The 20,250-nt window shown below is 42.2% G+C and overlaps 1 protein-coding gene across 1 annotated transcript in view; it reads right to left on the reverse strand.

Annotated features, from left to right (window-relative positions):
- The window catches only part of VAPA (VAMP associated protein A), a 28,635-nt gene extending 23,180 nt beyond the window's left edge, over window positions 1-5,455 (reverse strand). The window contains exon 1 of the mRNA XM_007458452.1: window positions 5,440-5,455. Coding sequence (XP_007458514.1) covers window positions 5,440-5,455 — 16 coding nt within the window. The remainder of the gene's footprint in view (window positions 1-5,439) is intronic.
- Between the last annotated feature and the right edge of the window lie 14,795 nt (window positions 5,456-20,250).

Raw genomic sequence — 20,250 nt, forward strand, 5'->3', positions numbered from 1 at the left:
CCCTAAAACTCTGAAAGGTGAGTTCACCATTACAGAAAATTATTCTACCAACAGCAATGTCACTCAGGACACTTAAATTCCTACAAACATCTGGTCCAGTCAGCACACATGTATGGGTGACACATTCACATGATTCTACCCACATGCATAAATATTCTCTTGCCCTTATTTCAAAATGTTAGAGAAAACCCTCTATCAGATAACTCCTCCCTTAACTTCCCTTAAATCCAAACTCATTTATTTAAGTAGGTTACAGGGATCTGGCTAATTCATTAGTCTTCTACTAGCGTCATGCCCAAACATTTACACACTGAAATGCATATTTCATCACAAATTCACTTTCTTCTCCTTTATGTTACAGTTAGGGCATTATATTAAAAAATTTTAACTGTGTATGTTGGTATGTAATTTTATATATGAATTTCATTTCAGGATGGAAAAATGGGCATTACAAAATATCAAAATGGGATTATCGTGTCAAATAAGGTTAAAAACCACTGCATTATACCAAAAATCTCCTGCTTTACTAACATCCCCTGCGATGCTTAGGTGTTTAAACCATTAAGAAAAACAAGTAAATGGTTACCATAAAAAAGAGGAGTTAACTTTGCAGGGAGAAAGTACTAGGTGAGCTTTGCAACACACAAGTGCTATTTCTGAACCTGAGCAGTGACTGCAGAGCTACTAACTTCTTGATAATTCTTTAAACTGTACATATTTTTCTTTTATGAAAAACGGTAAAGATTGTTTTTGTTTTTAAGAAAAGCTGACCCTTGGTGTAAGCTTAAAAAAAAAAAAAAAAACAAAGAAAAGTGAAAAGCAGTGTTTTGATGAAAAAGTGAAACATTCGAAGCAACTTATATAGGAAATAAATACTCACGTTTTGAGGATTTCTAAAACTTAATCCCTGTAATTGAAGAAAATCCTGCCATTTGTCCAATATAAATGCTTAGTTTATCATTTAGAAACAATCACTACAACAGTCCATTTTATGATTACTTGATTGTAAACTACTCACCAACCACAGGTACCACCTGATACTTCCTACTTCACAGATGAAATTTCACTGTTCATATGTAAAAATATACCATATAAAACAAAACTCCACACAATACAGATAACATTTACTTGAACTTTTACTGAAAAAACAAAATTAAATTAAATTTTAAAGCTCCACCTTTTAATTACACAGGCTGCCCTCCTTCAATCTCCCACGCCACCTCCTGTCACTAAGTATTCTACCCTAGCACTACTACATTATCATTCCCAGTAAGCCAAAGTCCTATTCTCAGTCCCAAATTCTAACAGATGGAAATGTAACATACATAAATACGGTCCCTGTATCAAAATGTTTGGAAAAAACTTGAAACTTCAAAAATGTAGGAAAAGTTTAGGGCAACTCACCCAGAAGTATGTCCTAAGTGAGACTAGCCTGACTCCTTTACCTAAATATATATTTCTGGCATGAAATGCTGTATACCTAAAATTTAGAGCAGGACTTCCCTGGTGGCGCAGTGGTTAAGAATCCGCCTGCCAATGCAGGGGACACAGGATCGAGCCCTGGTCCAAGAAGATCCCACATGCCGCAGGGCAACTAAGCCTGTGCGCCACAACTACTGAGCCTGCGCTCTAGAGCCCGCAAGCCACAACTACTGAAGCCCATGTGCCACAACTACTAAAGCCCGTGCGCCTACAGCCTGTGCTCTGCAACAAGAGAAGCCACCACAATGAGAAGCCCACACACCGGAGCGAAGAGTAGCCCCCATTCGCCGCAACTATAGAAAGCGCACAGCAACGAAGACCCAACGCAGCCAAAAATAAATAAATTAAAAATAAATTTTTAAAAAAATTTAGAGCAATGATTTCTTTTTAAATAGTTCCCCAAACCTCCCACTCTTAAAAGGAACACAATTAAGCTAAAAACAGCTAAAAGTAGAACCACTCCGACTAAACAGTTTCTTAAACGGTTATCATATACACCTATTTTGATGTAAACTGCCGTTTAAGTTTTCTTGAAATGCCAGGCTTTGTTAAGTTGCAAAGAAAACTGACTTGGGGAAAATAAGGGGAGAGCACTTGGCTTTTCCCCCAGCATTTTGAAAAACTTCAAAGAAACTGAACAGTGAACAATTATGATTATACACCCATAACCTAGACTCTACAATTAACACTTTGCTGTTACTTACTTTGAGACCTATCAATCTACCGAGCCATCTCTGGCCATCCATCCATCTTATTTTGATGCATTCCAAAGTAACTGAAGACTCCTACAACACCTCTGCATGTATATCAACTTGAGTTCAACAGTATCTGCTTACTAAGAAGAGAATCAAATTTTATTTCAGGATAAGTGGTCCTGAATATAGCATGGAGCATTTCAGAAATAGAAAAGGCCTCTGGGATGCAACTCAAGAATAAACAGGCTATGTGCACCAATGTTAACTCATGAACTCCGTAGCATCGTTTAGACCAGCAACCCGGAGGTCTGTTGGGAGACAAGTCTCCATGGGTCTCTAGCATTTCTGCACCTTTTGCCAGTGGAGGCCCTGGAGGCTTTCATACAGACTGTCTTTTCAAGGATCTACTACATAGTGAACAGTCTTGCATCTGACTTTTAGCATCTCCCTCTTGAGGAGAGGGCAGGTTTGTTTACTGTCCAGTGTGATAATGCTCAGGTCCTCCTCTGGAAAAAGGTCAGGCAGGTTTCTGTGCAGCCCATCACAAAAGATTCAGAGGCCCTAGACTCAAGGTTTCTCAGCTATGACACAAACCCACCAGGTGGGCAGCACCCACCTGCACTGAACCCCTTTGCGTTGCCCCCATGGAATCTGAGGGGCAAAGGAAACCAACACAACTATGAAGTTGCTGCCTGCAGTGCCCTGAGAATAACATCCTTTGTCTCTAAACCCAGGAGTCCCATGTCTTCTACAGCACTAACACTGAAGCAGGCTCACCTTTCAGACTCTCCGGTTCTGGACAAGCTCTGAGTTCTTGGCTATGGGGTACAGACCGAGTTAGTGACCTCGGGAGGATAACAGCAGAAAGTGCAATGAACCAAAGCATGCATCTCTGAGGAGAAACAAGGGTGACCATACAACTACCATAGCACAGTGTCCCTACCTCTCTCCCCATACGTCTCACTTTATTATTTATGTATGTCTTAAATCACCCACTAACTATAAGCTCCCTGAGAAGAAACCAGCTCATCCCTGAATGAACTGGAGTAGTTCACACTGGCCTTAACCTGAGTATGGCTAAGCAATCACATGGATTGTTCTTAGTCAACATGCAATAACAACAAAAAAATATCAGAAGTAGGGCTTCCCTGGTGGCGCAGTGGTTGAGAGTCCGCCTGCCGATGCAGGGGACGCGGGTTCGTGCCCCGGTGCGGGAGGATCCCACATGCCGCGGAGCAGCTGGGCCGGTGAACCATGGCTGCTGAGCCTGCGCATCCAGAGCCTGTGCTCCGCAACGGGAGGGGCCACAACAGTGAGAGGCCCGCGTACCGCAAAAAAAAAAAAAAAAATCAGAAGTATGTACATTCTGCTATGACTCTAGGTATTCATAAATCATTTACCCCAGCATGATATTTTCACTCCTCCATCCTATCTGTACTGAAACAGAACAGGTAAAAATCCTAATGAGGCAGGCTGGATGCTCAGCTCAAATATATAAATAATGCAGTTGTCGTGAAGTCAGCGATGACTACTTCAATGTTTCCACAGGTGTTAGCAAATTAACGGCTGCATCGCTGATTAAACAGTTTGCCAGTAACAAAGGGTTATGTTGCTGAATATGTCTTGCTACGTTAACTTAATCACACATCTGAATTATATGCTGTACAGTATACAGAATATCTACTAAGAACTCCCACAGTAATAGTAGCATGGCAGCAGCAGTAAGGGTAAAAATAGTGATAACAGAAGTTTTTACAATCTAGCCTTTACTGGACACTCACCATGTATCAAGAACTTTGCGTGAATTATGTCACTAACCCTAATAACAAGCCTATGAGGCTGATACTTTTATAACTTACCCTCATTTTACAGATGAGTCAACTCTGAGTCAGAAGTTAGAATACTTGTCCAAGGTCAGACAAGCACAAAGCCATGAAGGTGGGAAGTCAGGTCTGCCTCCAGAGCCTGAACTCTCATAAATTCTCTATGCATTTTATGCAAATACCTAAGCTATATTTATTTCCTAATTCATAAGCCATTCCAGGCGGATTTCTGCAGTGTTAAAGTGAAACTGTAGTCGAATCAGTAATATAAGAAAAGGATTTCTATTGGATATTTTATTGTATTTCCCTTGGTTCCACAGGATGACTATTTCTGGAAACAAGTATCAAACACCAAGAAAACAGTTTTTATGTTTTACATCAAAGAAAGCCCTAAAACATCTTCATTACAAATTTTAAAGATGAAGTTACCTTAATTTATTTACTGTATATTTTTCCCAAACACACCGAAATCTCAGACTTGAGCGAATGTAAGCTCCATGAAGACTGGGTCTCTGTTCTATTTGCAGCTGTATCCCCAGCTGGACAATCCCTGGCATAGTAGGTACTGAATAAATATTATTGTACAAACATTAATGTAAAAATAAACAGAAGACCACTTTCAGGGAAACAAAATGAGTCATTTCTATTCAAGATGGTTTACTTATTAAAGCACTAAACATATCTTTTTATAAGCTTTCATTAACCTTACAAAAGTATGGACCCTGAGATTAATACAAAAGCCAAACTTGCCTATTTTATTTAAACCTTCTATTATTTAAGGAAAGCTTTGATTTCTTAAACTGCTTCACTGCCCTTGTTTATCCACATTACATAATCAACAAAGAATTTCAAAATGTATCATGAAAAAATGTCCAAACTCCACTTAACATAGTAGTGTGTCATCATTTAAAAAAAAAAAAAAAAAAGTTTTCCCACTCCAGGGGCTTAAAGTTATAGTTAAAAGTAACCAACAGGCAGGAACCATGTCTTTTCCTTCCTTTTCAGCACTTTCAGTTAATGCAGCAGTGTTCTGAGCACAAAGTTAAATACTCATCCATCACCTTCCTATGGGGGAGGGGGACGGGGGCAGGGGGCGGGGGCGTGGGGTGGGGTGGTGGTCTGCTATTGATGGTGTAGGTACTGACTTCTGTAAAAAGCATAATGTAAAGCAGAAACTAACACACCATTGTAAAGCAATTATACCCCAATAAAGATGTTAAAAAAAAAAAAGCATAATGCAGTGTGCTGAGTTAGAGGCTCACAATCTAACACCATCAACAAGGTGACTGACCTTGAGCAAATCATTTCACTTCTCCAGCCCAGTCTAACCCTCCACTCTAGCTCAGTACACAAAACCATCTCTAAGACTCCTCTCAGCCCTCAAAGTATGTGACATTTATGAACAACTTTACTTACTGCCTTAACTAGAAAACACCTACTATTCCATGGTAACATGGCCGGTAATTCAATCCTAGATGATCACAGCCTCACTGACATTTTGTATAAAGCTACTAACCATTTTAGAAGTACTTTTTCTGACCTTTTGATGCACAGACTGCTCACTCTGACCTAAACAATCTTTGTGACACAGTCCTGAAAACAAGTGGGAGAGTATAAACAACACTGTCTTCACTCAGAAATGAAACATTTTGATTTGTAATATTTTTATATAAATCTTATGTCCTTCCACTGTGTAACTTTCTAGAGGAAAATAAGATGTACACACACATAAAAAAATTTTTTTTTCATGCTAGCACTCAGGATTAAACATTAAATATGCTTAAATTAACACCTTTGTTAAAACAGAAGTAAGTGTTCCATATCTGAAGAGTTTACTTTTTAAAATCTAGGTAGGCAAGATGGGAAAGAATAAAAGAGAAATGGATATCTTCGGGAGAACCTGAAATAAATGTTTTTAGCACCATTTACAGATCTAAAGCTCCTGTTAGATTATAAGCAAAATACTTATAACATGGGAAAATTATCACAATAACATTAACTTAAAAATACAGGATATAAAAGAGTCATACACAGAAAAAATAATCAACTGTTAACAGTGATTATTTAGGGACTTCCCGGGTGGTCCAGTGGGTAAGACTCTGTGCTCCCAATGCAGGGGGACCTGGGTTTGACCCCTGGTCAGGGAACTAGACCCCGCATGCATGCCGCAACTAAGAGTTCACATGCCACAACTAAGGAGTCTGTATGCCGCAACTAAGACCTGGCGCAGCCAAAATAAATAAATAATTTTTTTTTTTTAAAGAAACTGGTTATTTATAGGTGGTAGGATTGAGTAATTTTTATTTGCTTTATACTGTTCTATGCTTTTTCAACTTTCTACATTAAGCACTGGTTTTATAATCAGAAGGGACTTTTAAACGTGAATTCATATTACCTTAATTTGTTCAGAAAATCTTTTATTTTTAAAGTGGAGGGGTGGGGACTGAAAAGATTCAGAAAAAGCTATCTTTTGAAGATGCTGTTACTGAGATTTTTGGCAGTAGGAACAGTACTTAGAAAACAAAACCAAGGGATTCATCTTCCCCTATAAGCTATGAAAGTAAAATCTGTTCATAGAGAAAACAGAAAACACACTCCATGATGTAAAGGTGCTCTATACTTTTAAAGGTATAGCAGTCACTCCAATTCATGCCAGATTATCCAAGTACCAAAATAAAAATATGTATGTATATATATATACACACACACACGTATAAATATATATGGATGAGTAGATATATATGGAAGTATATAGCTACAAAATGAAAGGCTGTCAAAATGTAGGCCCATAAGAAATCTGTCAATTTATATTACAAATTAGTACTTTAAAGCTCCCTCATATTAACAAGTCTTTAACATAACTATTTTTTTAAATGGCCACTGAATCCAATCACATCCTTTAAAAGCTTAAACATAAGTAACTAAACATCTCATTCATTTAAACCTGAATTTTGAAAACAGTACCAAATATTCAAGGTAACTATCCTAGAGAACTCCCCAAATGCCAGAGAAAAGTAGCTAAGCAAACTATGGTATATTGGGACTTCCCTGGTGGCACAGTGGCTAAGAATCCGCCTGTCAACGCAGGGGACACGGGTTCGATCCCTGGTCCGGGAAGATCTCACATGCCGCAGAACTAAGCCTCTGCGCCACAACTACTGAGCCTGTGCTCTAGAACCCGCAAGCCACAACTACTGAGTCCACATGCCACAACTACTGCAGCCTGCGTGCCTAGGGCCCGTGCTCCGCAACAAAGAGTAGCCCCTGCTCGCCACAACTAGAGAAAGCCCGTGCGCAGCAATGAAGACCCAATGCAGCCAAAAATAAAATAATATTTAAAAAAATAAATAAATTTTAGGGCTTCCCTGGTGGCGCAGTGGTTGAGAGTCCGCCTGCCGATGCAGGGGATGCGGGTTCGTGCCCCGGTCCGGGAGGATCCCATGTGCCGCGGAGCGGCTGGGCCCGTGAGCCATGGCTGCTGGGCCTGCGCGTCCGGAGCCTGTGCTCCGCGGCGGGAGAGGCCATAACAGTGAGAGGCCCACGTACCGCAAAAAAACAAATAAATTTTAAAAAGAACTATGGTATATTAATGACACGGCATCAAAAATGGTATTTATAAAAATTTAAGACATTAGTTGAGGTTATTTTTATAAAGTGAAATGTGTCACAGTCATAAAGTTGAACACAGTCTCATAAATGTTGAAGTCTAATTTTATTTAAGCAAGGCATTTTATTATGAAGAATAAAATCACACTTAAGCATTGATTATAAAGATGAAAGCAATCTCAGTGACACAGGACATGAGGTACAGCTGGCCTCACAGAAGGCTGCATTCAAGAGAAACTGATACTGGAACCACAAGACCTCTCTTGCCTGCTTTCCTCTCCCTGTTCTCTCTCAACTGGCTACTTCTGCTTGACATGGCCCAAATCAGCCACTGTCTCCAAGTCTCTGCGACCTTAAAAGTCTAAAACCTATCGTGTTTAAAGAGGAGGCTTCCACATTGTGACTAGCTAATCATCAGTATGTATATATTGGCTAGCCAGCAAGGTGCCCACCACTGAACCCTCAGCACTGTCTGGACGAAGAGGGATCCTGTGAACTTACACGCTGCTTAGACCTACTTGCCTCTAATACAGTCTATGGGCAGGGCCCATTCTCTGAGAAATAAATACCCCAAACTAATCTACCACACTCTCACAAGAGACCACCAATTGATCCTAACAGTAAGAGCCCAATGAAAACACATGTATGTACAGTTAAGTTATAAATTAGATCTGCTTTCAAACAAACATGATTTTCTACTTGTCCTTATATGCCTTGATTTCTGAACTGCTACCGTATAGTTACAGACTTGTTTTCTATGGACCTGATATAACTGCTTTATTATTAAAAAAAAAAAAAAAGACTTCAACCTGTATAAAAGGCTTAAGTTATTAATAAAAAATAAAACAAAGTATTACAGGTAGGACAAATGAAACTTTTGATATAATCTCTCAAAGTACTGAGTCTAATAACAAAATAATTTTTTTCTCTTACCATTAAAAGCACTGAGTGTTCATTGCAGAAATCTTGGAAAACACAGAAAAGTAAAAACAAAAGCATCCTAAAGTAGAGCTAATGACTGCTAACGTTATTTTCTTTCTGACCTTTTCCCTCACACATATTACCATAAATGCACTCATACTTATGCAACTTTTCACGGGAGGGATGAGGCGGTCATCACCAATCAACTTAACATCACTAGAAGTTGGACAACCAGACGTTATCCACACCTGATGTGACACAATTCTATCTATGCAGTATTTTTACCAAAAAAATACTGAAACCTGAATCTTCAAGCCCTTAAATCCAACTCCAAATTTACAGGAACTACATACCAGAAATATCAATACGGGACATTCCACTGGACAACGACCTGGTCTTTTCAACAAGTAAATGGCATAATAAAAAGGAAGTGGTGGAGGCACTGTTAAGATTAAGATGACCTGGATACAACAGCCGCATGCAATGCACAAACTGAACAAACCAACTAAAAATCAGGACTGTAACTGTGAAGATTTCAATAGACGAAATATCAGATTATTGAAGAATTAGTCTTGGTTTTATTAAGTGACAATGGTGTCATGATTCTGCAAATAAAATTACCCTTTTTTTGTTTATCAGAAATGCAAGCTCAGGTATTTAGGCTTGAGATGTTAACAGCCAGAATTTGTTTAAAATACTGTGGTAACCCTGCCCCCCCCCCAAAAAAGCAGTAAAATACTAATAATCATTAAACTTAAGTATATATGAAATTATTAAATTTAAGAGTACAGAGCTTTCGTTAAGTGTATAGAGGGTTTTTTTTGTTTTTTTAAGTGTATAGAGGTTTTTATAAATGTTTGAAAGTTTTCATAAGAAATTTTAAACAGATTAATTTGAGTCACTTTTCAGTTATAATAAACCCAGTAACAAGCATTTTCAAAAATAACCCCCTCTTGCATTTAATTCTTTTTTTAACAAGAATTTTTCTTTAGTAGTTATACGAAATATTATTACATTTTGTGGTCTGTAAAGTTTAATAAACTGGCAAACATGTAATTTTCTTTTAAACCAACTTTTTATGAAGGAAAGTAGGATCCATCCTATATTAACCACTATCTCCTCTGAAAAACAGCTTCTTTGAAGGGTCGGTCAATCAAGATAGAAAAGCAACAAGAAAAAAGAGAGTCAGGAAGAGCCTCTGAGAAAATAAAAGGCTCCTTGCTAACAAACTCTCTTCACAGACCATCTCTGCATGGTTAAGGAAGGTCTTACTTAAAGGAAATCTAACAGGTAACTAGTACAGTAAACCAACAACAAAATTACCAACACTAATAATCACAAAATACCAAACTTTGCAGAACTTAACTCAACCAAGGTCTCCCAATTCTTTACATATGTAAAGAGAAAAACTGTGTTTTCCTTTTGCAGGGAAAAATTGTGTCTTCCTTTTGCCCTCAACTGTCATATACGTTCACAAACCCTGACAGCGGGACCACCACCCAAGAAGTCACCCAGTCCCACTTCTCACTTAACAAATGAAAAAGGTGAAGCATAAAGAATGAACAATGTATCTATTGTTAGTCAGCTCTTAACAAAATACCCTTTTCTGGAACTACAAAACTCTGAAAACACAAGTACCTGCAAAAGGCAGATGAAAAACCCTGCTGAAAAGAGATCCAAGACAGAAAACATAAGAATTACAGGAGAAATCATCTGAATCTTATTAGTGCAATCAACACTCACTGGACAATCATCCCATGCCAGATCTTGTTATTATGGACATAAAAATAAATGAGCATATCCTCAAGTACTTTACAGTACAGATTGTGAGAGAAAAGTATGTAAACATAAATACTACACAATGGTGAGTGCTGTAACTGCAGATAAGCACAAGTTCGGATAGTGGCATGAAGAAGGCAGTGACCAAGTGGCCTGGGAAAATCAAAGACAGCACAAGAGGAAGGGGCTCTTGAAGTGGAAAAAGCCTGCCTGACAGGAGGGAGGACAACACTCTGAAAAGAGCACCTGGAGAGGCTTGCAACAGCTGAGAGTGTCTGGGGAGATGGGTTCATATAACCAAAGCTACGGCAGAAGAGAAATGAAGAGGCAGGCGGTGGATGTGGAGCTTTGTCAAGTGCATAATGGGAAAATGGTGCAGGTTCTTCAACCCAGGGAGCAACGGTATCAGGTGTGCACCTTTCAAAGGGTAGTTCTTTCTAGCATCCGTGTAGACGACGGGCCGGAGGGAGGGGATGCTAGAGAAAAGGAGACCAGCTGCTGACCAGTAAGAGAAAGAGAGTCACCGGAAGCAAAGAAATTAGCCAAGCACAGAGCGCTCCCAGGTAACACGCCCGTACCACCAAAGGCCTACGATTCACCTCCTCATGACAACCCTGAAAGGACCTAAATGTAGCTAACCTGCCCAAGGAGATCAGGACTTTCTTCCCGCGCTCCCCCTGGGTAAAACGCACCTGTTCTCACGAGACAGCCAGTGCTTGTTGTCCCCTCTCTCCAGGTGTGTAAGCCAGAAATGAGAGCCTTCAAGACACACTCTCCCAGTGCACACACCTAAGAGACCGCCGGGTCTCACCAGCTTGACGGTCTTTAACTTTTTGCATCTCCAACACCACCCCACAAGCGGTCAGCTCTTGCGTGGGCAGCAACAGCTGCCTAATTCATCTCTCCCTCCCATATTACTCCATATTGCTACCACAAGTGTGTTTCCTTAACTACAAATATGACATCACTCCACTACCTCCACACCTGTACCGTTCTCCCCCTTAACATCAATGTAAAAAACCAGTATGGGACATGCGGAGTTTGAGATGTCTGAGCAACATTCAAATCCAGATGTCAATAAGTAATTAGTATGTATTCCAAACATGATTTTAAGTCTGAATTCAACACAGATTTGGGAGTGTACCAATGTGTGCAAAAAGAGAGCAAGCAGGGGAAAGAGAGGCCCTTGAAACAAGGAAGCCTGATCAAGGGAAGTTCAGAGTGAGATAAAGTTGAAACCAAGTCAGAATCTCAGAAACATGAGCATTTAAGAAAAAGGTCACAAATGAGACAGTAAAGAGCAAAGAAGAAAACTAGACGACAACTGTATCACAGAAGTCAAAAGAATCGAGTTTTTTAAAAGACGAACTGTCAATAATGGCAAGTGCCAAAGAGAGGTCAAGGGAGAAAGTGGCAGTGGTCACTGCAGTAGCAATCAGGACAGTGGACAGAAGGAGAGGAACAGGGAGACTGGGAACATGAACTACTTTTCCAAGAAGTCTGACTGCAAAGGAAATGAAGCACAGGAGGGACAAGTACCACAAGGAGCTGGGAGTCCAGGAAGGATTTTGTTAGCTTATTTGTTTTTAAAATGAAAGACTGAAGTGCATTTTTATGTTTAAAGGAAGAAGCCAGTGGTTGAAAACATGACCAAGAAAATATCTGATGGAACATGGTCTGAGTCATGAAAGACTTTTACCTTAACCAGCAAAAACAGCAGAACAAATAAGCTTAAATATGAGAAGGGTTTTTCTTTCTCAGAGAAGAAAGTGTGGACGTGTGCCGACGAACAGGTGTAACAAGAGGAGACAGCACATCACGGAAGGGCTTGTATGTCACACTAAGAGTTAGGCTTTTATCTGGTGGGCAGTGGAGAGCTCGTTGAAAACTGTTAAGGAATGGAGTAGTAAGACAACCATGTCCTATTTGGGGGGGGTGAGGGGGGGCCGGAATCACCCCAGGGATTTGATGTAGCCACTGTGAAACGGGAGTGATCTGAAATACATAAAAATGTGCCAAACACCCACCAAGAAGAGGAGTATTCCCCATCCTCACTCCGGCCTCTTCATCGTGATGTGCTGCTATTCAAAGATGCTTTGGCGGACACACTGCAGGTCCCTCGTCACTCAGAGAGCTTAGTTTTCTTTACTGATGTTACTGTTATGGGCCACCTTCAATACAGTGGTTTTGGTCTATTTTCCTCTTTCTCTGATCATTAAGAGGAAGAATACATTCACAATTTATTTTAGCATTTTCTAAACTTTCTTCTCCAAACTCTCCTCTAGAATTACTAACAGGTTGGAAAAATAAAAATGTTGTATAATACAAAGGAAGAAATTTTATAATAGTAAATAAACATTTTAAGGACCCCCCCCCCCAAAAAAGTCTCTCACATGTAATACCAAATTTCAAATCTGAATTCTAGGTCAAATTACTGCCCGGGCTTAAAAAACAGAATTTGAAAATATCTACCTCTTTTTTGTTACTAATGCAACAAAAGAACTACTTTAGAATTCATGACATCATTATAAATGTATTTTCATCTAAACAATTGTATAAAACAATCAACTTCAATAAAATATTGAGGTATGTGGAAAATCTATTAAACTGCTATCTGCTTCTCCACAATTGTGCAAAGTGATGATAATTCATATCAAGATGACTTTGTTATGCATATAACAGAAAAATTCACCACCCAATCTCAGAATGATTAAATGACTCACTCTTGGAGAAACCATCTTAATCAAATGTAAAGTCAAACTAATTCAAATAAACCTACCAGCAGGTGACATTTTGCAAAACTATCCTTTAAAAGACTTTTACTTAAACTGAAAATTACGGGTAATTCACGGTAGAGTTAAATGACTTTTTATACCACCATCAAATGAAGCTTAAAGAGATTGTTGATTCTAACTGAGTCTCCTCACTTAGTGTTGAACTGCTCTTCGGAATACAGACAGCTTTCCATCAGAGCAATCTATTTACCTTTGACTAAAAGAATAACTTTTATTAAGAAGTTCAAATGACACCAAATGTCACCTCCCAATCCATCCTACCCCTCCTCTTTCCCAATCCTCCCCATTACCCCACTTTTAAACCGAAGCACACAGCAACCCACTGGGTATTTAAGTACAAGCCAACCTTCTCTCACATCAGTAAAGGAGCAAACCATTCCCTTGACCAGCCCTCCCCCTTCCCCATTTGAAAGCAAGCTGCTTCCTAAAGCAAGCAGGGAGGAAGGAAGAAGGGGCTTCTTTCCTCATACTTGTTTTGCCTCTGTTACAGCATCTATATGTCTTTTCCATCTAGGAGTTCTTCAAGGGCTGAGATAAAACCTAGCACATTTTACCGTTATTAATTGTATGCTTACAACATTAAACCAAACTAACTGTGGATCTTTCCTCCACCTTGCTTAGCACTGAATCCCCAAATGTGAGCTGATACCTGCTGAATAAATTACTCATTGTTGAATACTCTTAATCAAATAGAGAGATGGCACAAAGCTTTTTTTTTTTTAAGATTTTAAGTCTTTATTGAATTTCTTACAATATTGCTTCTGCTTTATGTTTTTGGTTTTTTGGCGGTGAGGCATGTGGAAACCTAGCTCCCCGACCAGAGACTGAACCCGCACCCCCTGCGCTAGAAGGTGAAGTTTTAACCACTGGACCACCAAGGAAGTCCCGGCACAAAGCTTTCACTAGTGTTTGCTAAGTAAACGGCCCAAGTGAATGTGTGTCCCTATAAAATTTCCAGTGAAACTCTTTTTTTTTAAGTCAACTTGTGTCCAAACTTTAATAGGCCCTGTGAACTACTTTCATCCATAACACAAGAACCTGTATCATCATAGCTAGTAAATCGTCAATACCTGAAATGAGTTAACTATTTGGCAAGTCACTGTGTAGGGTTTTTGGTTCTTTTTTAACTTGCCTCTTCGCTATTACTAGTCTCTTACTATGGAAACATTACAACTTCTCCAAGCAGAAAGCATCAAACTCTGCGAACATTTCCTGACCTAAAACTAGTTTTCACGGCATCCAAGTCCCTTATGGCAACACAAACAGGTTAACCAGAAGAGGAAACTTGCTCTGTAAACTCAGCCTCCCAAAAAATAAAAGCAAAATACTAAAATTCTCGGAAGAACCACACACCATAAAGGTTTACATTAAATTTCTCCACCCTAAGATAATAGCTATTTGAGTTAGGTATTATCTAAATCATTATATTCAAGATTCCCCAAAAGTTTTTTTTTTTTTTCCTTTCGCCTAAAACTATGTAAAATCATGCCGCGCACATAAACTTGCTACAATAAAATGCAATTAGCGCCTCTCAAAATACTGATATTTCATGGAGTTGTCTTAAAACCAAATCTTTACCTAACAAGCAGCTCACTGACATTTCCATTCAAAGAAATTCGGAAACGCACTAGAGCTTCCAAAATGAAGGCTTTATACAATACTCCTCTCATAACGTCAGAATACAACATTTTAAAACTCCTAAACCTATTTAAAGCGTTTCCTATGGAAAACAATCTGTTTTCCTTTCGGACTCAACCTTGGACTACAACGAAGGATTTGATTTAAGCACTAGAGCGACCACACATCTCACAGGCTCCGTGCTCGGCACAGTCCCTGAACTAAGGACAAGATACGGACTCCTGCACAAGCGGATTCGGTCTCCCCGTGACGGGAGCTGGGACGGACCCCGCTTCCCCGCAGGCTCCCCGCACGCCCTCAGCATCCCCAAGAGAAAGCCGCCCGAGGCGCTCCCTCGGGCCCCGCAGCCCCCGGAGTCCACGTGCAGGTGTTGCCCCGGCGCAGGTGTCGCCCAGCGCGGAGGACGTTCGGACGCTTGTCCCCGCTGACGCAGAGCCCAGCCCGCGCCCGGCCGCCCGCCCCCCCCCGCCACACACACACCCCGCTCTGGGGCTTGCCCAGGTCCCATTGGGCTGACCTGGACCACCCTAACCCCCGAGGCACCATTGCCTGTCCGTCTGCGGGCGAGGGCAGCCGCCCTGCGTGTCGCAACGGGCCGGCCTGACCGGTGGAGAATACCCCTCCGTCCGCGGGCTGGCTGCGTGGGGAGCCGCGTCCGTGCGCCGTGCGCGCGGCCCGCAGTGCCCGCCGAGCCAGCGCCGTGCGCCGAGGCCGGGGGCGCGCAGGGCGGGCGGCGGCGGCGGCGGCTGCGGCGCGGCTCGGCCCGACTTGACGCGGGGCCAGCGCTCGGCTCCCGAACCCCACGCTCGCCGCTCTGTCGCCGGCTCGCTGGGCCGCCCGCCCGTCCGCAGCTCCGGGTCTCACAACTGACTCAACCCCACACCAGCCGCCGCGGCCACGCGCACTGCGATCCTCGGCGACCCACGTGACTCCTCTGCGTGCCTACGTGCGCGCCCCGGCTGCTGCGAGGTCTCGCGCCCGGCCCGCCCTCCATGCCGCCCCGCGCGGCCGGCTGCTGCGCCTGCGCACCCCCGGCCCGCCGCGCTCCGAGCCCAGCCCAGCTGTCAAGGGAGCGGGTGTCGACGGGGCGGAGCTCAGCTCTGGGGCACGGATGCGGTGCGCACGGCAGGGCGAAAAGGCGCAATCCTCGGTCCCGTTTAGCCGCAGTTAGGGTTGCGAGACTGGAGAACCCGCTACAGCAGCGAACTACCATCTCCCAAGCGGGAATGCCTAATAGCAGAAGGAGGAGCGGTCAGGCTTTTTTCGTTGACTACAACTCCCAGCACGCTCCGCGCGGGGCGGGGCCTCCGCCGGAGCTGGTGTCCTGTGGCGCTGCGCGGTGCTTGCTGGGAGTTGTAGTACCGGCTGTGAGCGGGCGGGAAGGAGAAGGGTCGGCTGGGGTGGGGCGCGCCAACACTCACTTTGGTTCCCAGCGGGTGTCTCGTTTGCGCTAAAAAAGAAAAACAGCTTCTGGGGACTGACCCGAGGTTCACCTGATTAGAAATATAGAAGATGCCCTGTGGAAAACATGCGCGGATCTGTCAGCGTGCTCCCTAATTCTACCCATCCCTCCGCCGGTAGAACTAAATTCTGTGGCTCTCCAGTCCATCCTTCCTGAATTCTCTCCAGTAATGCAAAAGCCGAAGAGGTAACACGCCTCCTTTAAGAAGCAGACGCGTAGTTGGGGATCTGACGAGGCACACGTTATCAAACTGGAAATAAAAGTCAAAGTCTACAACGTTTGTTGCCGTATCTGTTCTTCAGTTTTGATTGACAATGATAAGCCCAAACCAAAACAGTGTCACGTTCACATGTTGGCAACGAATTCCAACTGCAGCATTTACGGTAGCCTGTAGTAAACTGAGTCGAAGGAGAAAAATCCCAACAGCAAAGTTGCTGACCAATCTTTAACGGATTGCCAGGGTAATCGGGGACAAGAACATGAAGAAAATGAATGTGCCGTAAATAAACCGTTACAGTGCTGCTCAAATTCAAATCCCTAGGACGCACCACGAAACAAAGGACAAATTGATGCTGCTGCCATGAAGGAGCAGCCCAGTGGGTCCAGAAAACAAATGAGACAAATGGAACCATGGCCTAGGCGCGGGCACAAAGTCTACGTTCTCACAGCAGTCCAGCCATCGGACCCCAACTGGGAATAGCTCTCCAGAACAGCCAACCTAGCATTCGTACCAGACTGTGCCAAAGGAGAGCAATGGAAGACCTCGGAGGATGGGAGCGGTTATTAAATAGTTTGAAAGGCTTATTCTAAATTTACGTCTCCTTTGAGTTCCTTTTATTCACAAAATTATCCTAAAACTTCCGTTCTCATTAAAGAATACACAAATTCTATGTTTACCAAAAGAGGCCTTAAGGTTAAAAGAAAAAGTTGAGGTTGACAATCCCTTCAAGGGATTTGCTCCCACATATGTTTAGTCGTGAACAGACAACCCTAAAGCTGTCACAAACTCCTTTTTTCTTTTCTTTCTTCTTTTTTTTTTTTTTTTACTTGCCTAAGAACTCTTATCCATGGGCAAGTTAGCCTGGCTGGACTGGCTCCTCCACGGCTAGATGGACACTTGTCTTCCCAGCAAGCTAACTGGGAGCCCCAGTTAGCAGGCCTAGCATTCTGAGGGCTTTGCCAGTCTCTTCCCTGTGGGGCAATGTTGGCGTGTTCACCGTGAGTTCAGGAGGAAGCCAAAATTGGATGTATTCCAGTTTCCACATCTATATCGTTCAGAAACCTCTGCCCATTTCACTTTTTCTCTTTACAGTAACGCTTCAAAAATGGCATAGCGTCTAAATCTATGAGAATCTACAGATCTGGTGGTCTGAGAATACATGAAACTTCTTTGGAATAATTCGCCTATTACTATTTTAGAGCACAGCATACCCTCATTCAATAGTGCACTGTTTAAGTGGTTTGTGCTTTGGTATTAATACCTTTCTTCTAACAGTTCCAAGAACTTTACAAACAACACAGCTACTCAGGACAACCTTATAACAGTTAGCAAGTGTTACTTTTGTTGTTAAATATGGAAATGAAAACACAGGTGAGAGCATCTTATGTCAGTAAATAGAGGGGGGAGGAAGGTGGGGGAGGGAAGTTGCACGATTTTCTACTCTGCATTTTTGCTCTTCCCAAAGCCAGGAAAAATGACACCCAAAAGTGATTAAGCCAACAATTTTAAATGTAATTGACATCTGTTGTTTGGAATGGAGAAACAGGGGCCCAATGTTAATTGCTCTTTTTACATTGATTAATGTGGCTACATAAAGATCCCTTAATAAGTTATTAGCAAAAAATATACTCAAGCATATACTCCCTAACTCCCAAGTTTTCATGAGTCTAAGAGGTACGAAGTCCTTGAATATTACTTCAGCCTACTTGAATCATGGATAATTTTCACCTTTGCACAGGTTATCTCTTATGCGTTTGGCAACAATAGTAATAATTTTAAAAACCCACCAATTTCCAGTTCAAATGGTAACAAAGTACAACTACCTTCTTCTCCATAGTTAAATATGTTAACCTTTACTCTAGAGGTGGTCTATAATTATGAATTTGTTTATGATCAATCCTCTGCGTAATTCAACTCAGTAAACATTTAAATGAGCGTAACTTCAGCAGACATTCAGGCAGAAGGATACAGAGTACAGGCTGCGTTCAAGCACCATTTTCTGCTATGTGGTCATAGCAACTTACCTCACCTCTCTGCCTGTTCTGCATTTGTAAATTGGGAAGGATAACGAGACCTACAACCGAGGTTCGTTGTGAGAATTAAATGAGTTAATACACACAAAGAGCTTAGAATAGTGCCTCGTTCCAGCACTGTTACCTTATCATTGTTAAATGTTAAATGATTGCTGTGCCCGGCATGTGATGGGTGATTCAGTGGTGAGCCAGTAAACATGGTCTCTGCCCTTATAGGCTTACATCCAAGCAAGAGAGACAAACGAGAAATAGTTCCTTTACAAGTAGGATTCTGTTCTTGGAATAAGTTCGACCAGTGAGTTATACGCTCCTGGGATATTTAAAAGCGAGACGGAGGCCGGCTTTCTGCCCCTGTCTGTTTTCTGCCGAGGCAGCCGGGAACCTGGAAGCTTTCTGCAGCAGCGTTCCAGCACCCAGTCACTAACTTCCTGTATCCAGAGGCGGTAAGTTGTTGCAGGGTCACCAGGAGCACCGGCTCCTGCTTGAGTGCAGCTTCCAGATCCCTGGGTCAGAGGTAGGGCGTGCAGCACGGGAGGGAGCAGCCCTGGGAGTCTGGGAGTCATTCCTGGCCCTGGGAGTCATTCCTGGAAAGCCCGCCCCTCCTCCCCTCCCCAGACCGTGTAAGCACCTAATTCCCCCTGTTGCATTGCTTCCTGCCTGTGATAATAGAGGGCTGCGGAGAGGGAGGTGTCAGGGAAGCCAGGAGCGGACCAAGAAGGAGGTCAGTAGTGTAGCAATCTGCTCAGCGGCCCTGTAAGGTGAGGACGGGAAGCCATCCACCCCACGGAGTAAAAGGGGGACGCTGGGGCTACAAGGGGAACGAAACACAGTCAACTGCACACCATGGGCTCTTTCTAAAACACATAGATATGGTAGAGAGTGACAACCACCTGAAACATGCAGGAGGTCGGGAAGCATCACAGGGATGCATTGCTCATGGAAGTGTGGTACGACGGGGCTGCTTGTTATAGCATATTTGTCAGACTTCCCTGAGAAATAGAGATTCCAAGAGCAGGCAGGTGGAAGCTTCACCAGATAAAATCAAGGCTGCAAGAAGAGTTAGAAGAAAACTTATCCTGGGACTTTTTCTTTGTGTGACTATGTAAAGCAGTTAAAACTATAAGAGGAATAATCTTTGTTTATGAAAAATCATTTGAAGAATGTTTTCTCAATTAATCTGTTATTCTGTAAAAGCAATGTGTGATTATTGTAACAAGTGACACAACCCAAAGGCATATGAATGAAAGGTTTCCTCCTATACCTCCCAATTTTCACTCCACTTGGAGCGACCAATGCTAACTGCCTGGGTTGTGTACCACTCCTCAACTTTAGCCATACTTACGAAAACATAGCTATTTGGCTTTTGCGTTTTTTCATAAGAATTCCTGTAAAATATGTAAAACCATATGCAGTTGCTTTATTCACCTGACAGTATATTATGGATATCTGATCAGGTCAATTGGCAAAGATCTAACTCAGTCTTTTAATAGCTGAATCCATAGAATAGATTACCCTACTATGGTACCATTTGTTCCCTTATTGATGAACGTGTAAATTGATCTAGGCTTTTATCACAACAGACAGCACTGCAATAAACGTCCTTATACATGCATCCTTATCATAGGATGCTTTTATTTCTGCAGGGAGATGCCCAGTGATGGGACCTAGATCAAGGCTATTTCCTATTTCGATATATATTGCACACATTTTATCCAAAGGGTTGCAGCCGTTCCCACTTCCATCAGGAACTTATGAGAGTGTCCATCTCCTGTAGCCTCACCAAGTGCTAGACGCTC

Source organism: Lipotes vexillifer, unplaced genomic scaffold, assembly GCF_000442215.2.
Source record: "Lipotes vexillifer unplaced genomic scaffold, Lipotes_vexillifer_v1.1 scaffold447, whole genome shotgun sequence".
In the NCBI taxonomy this organism is placed as follows: domain Eukaryota; kingdom Metazoa; phylum Chordata; class Mammalia; order Artiodactyla; family Lipotidae; genus Lipotes; species Lipotes vexillifer.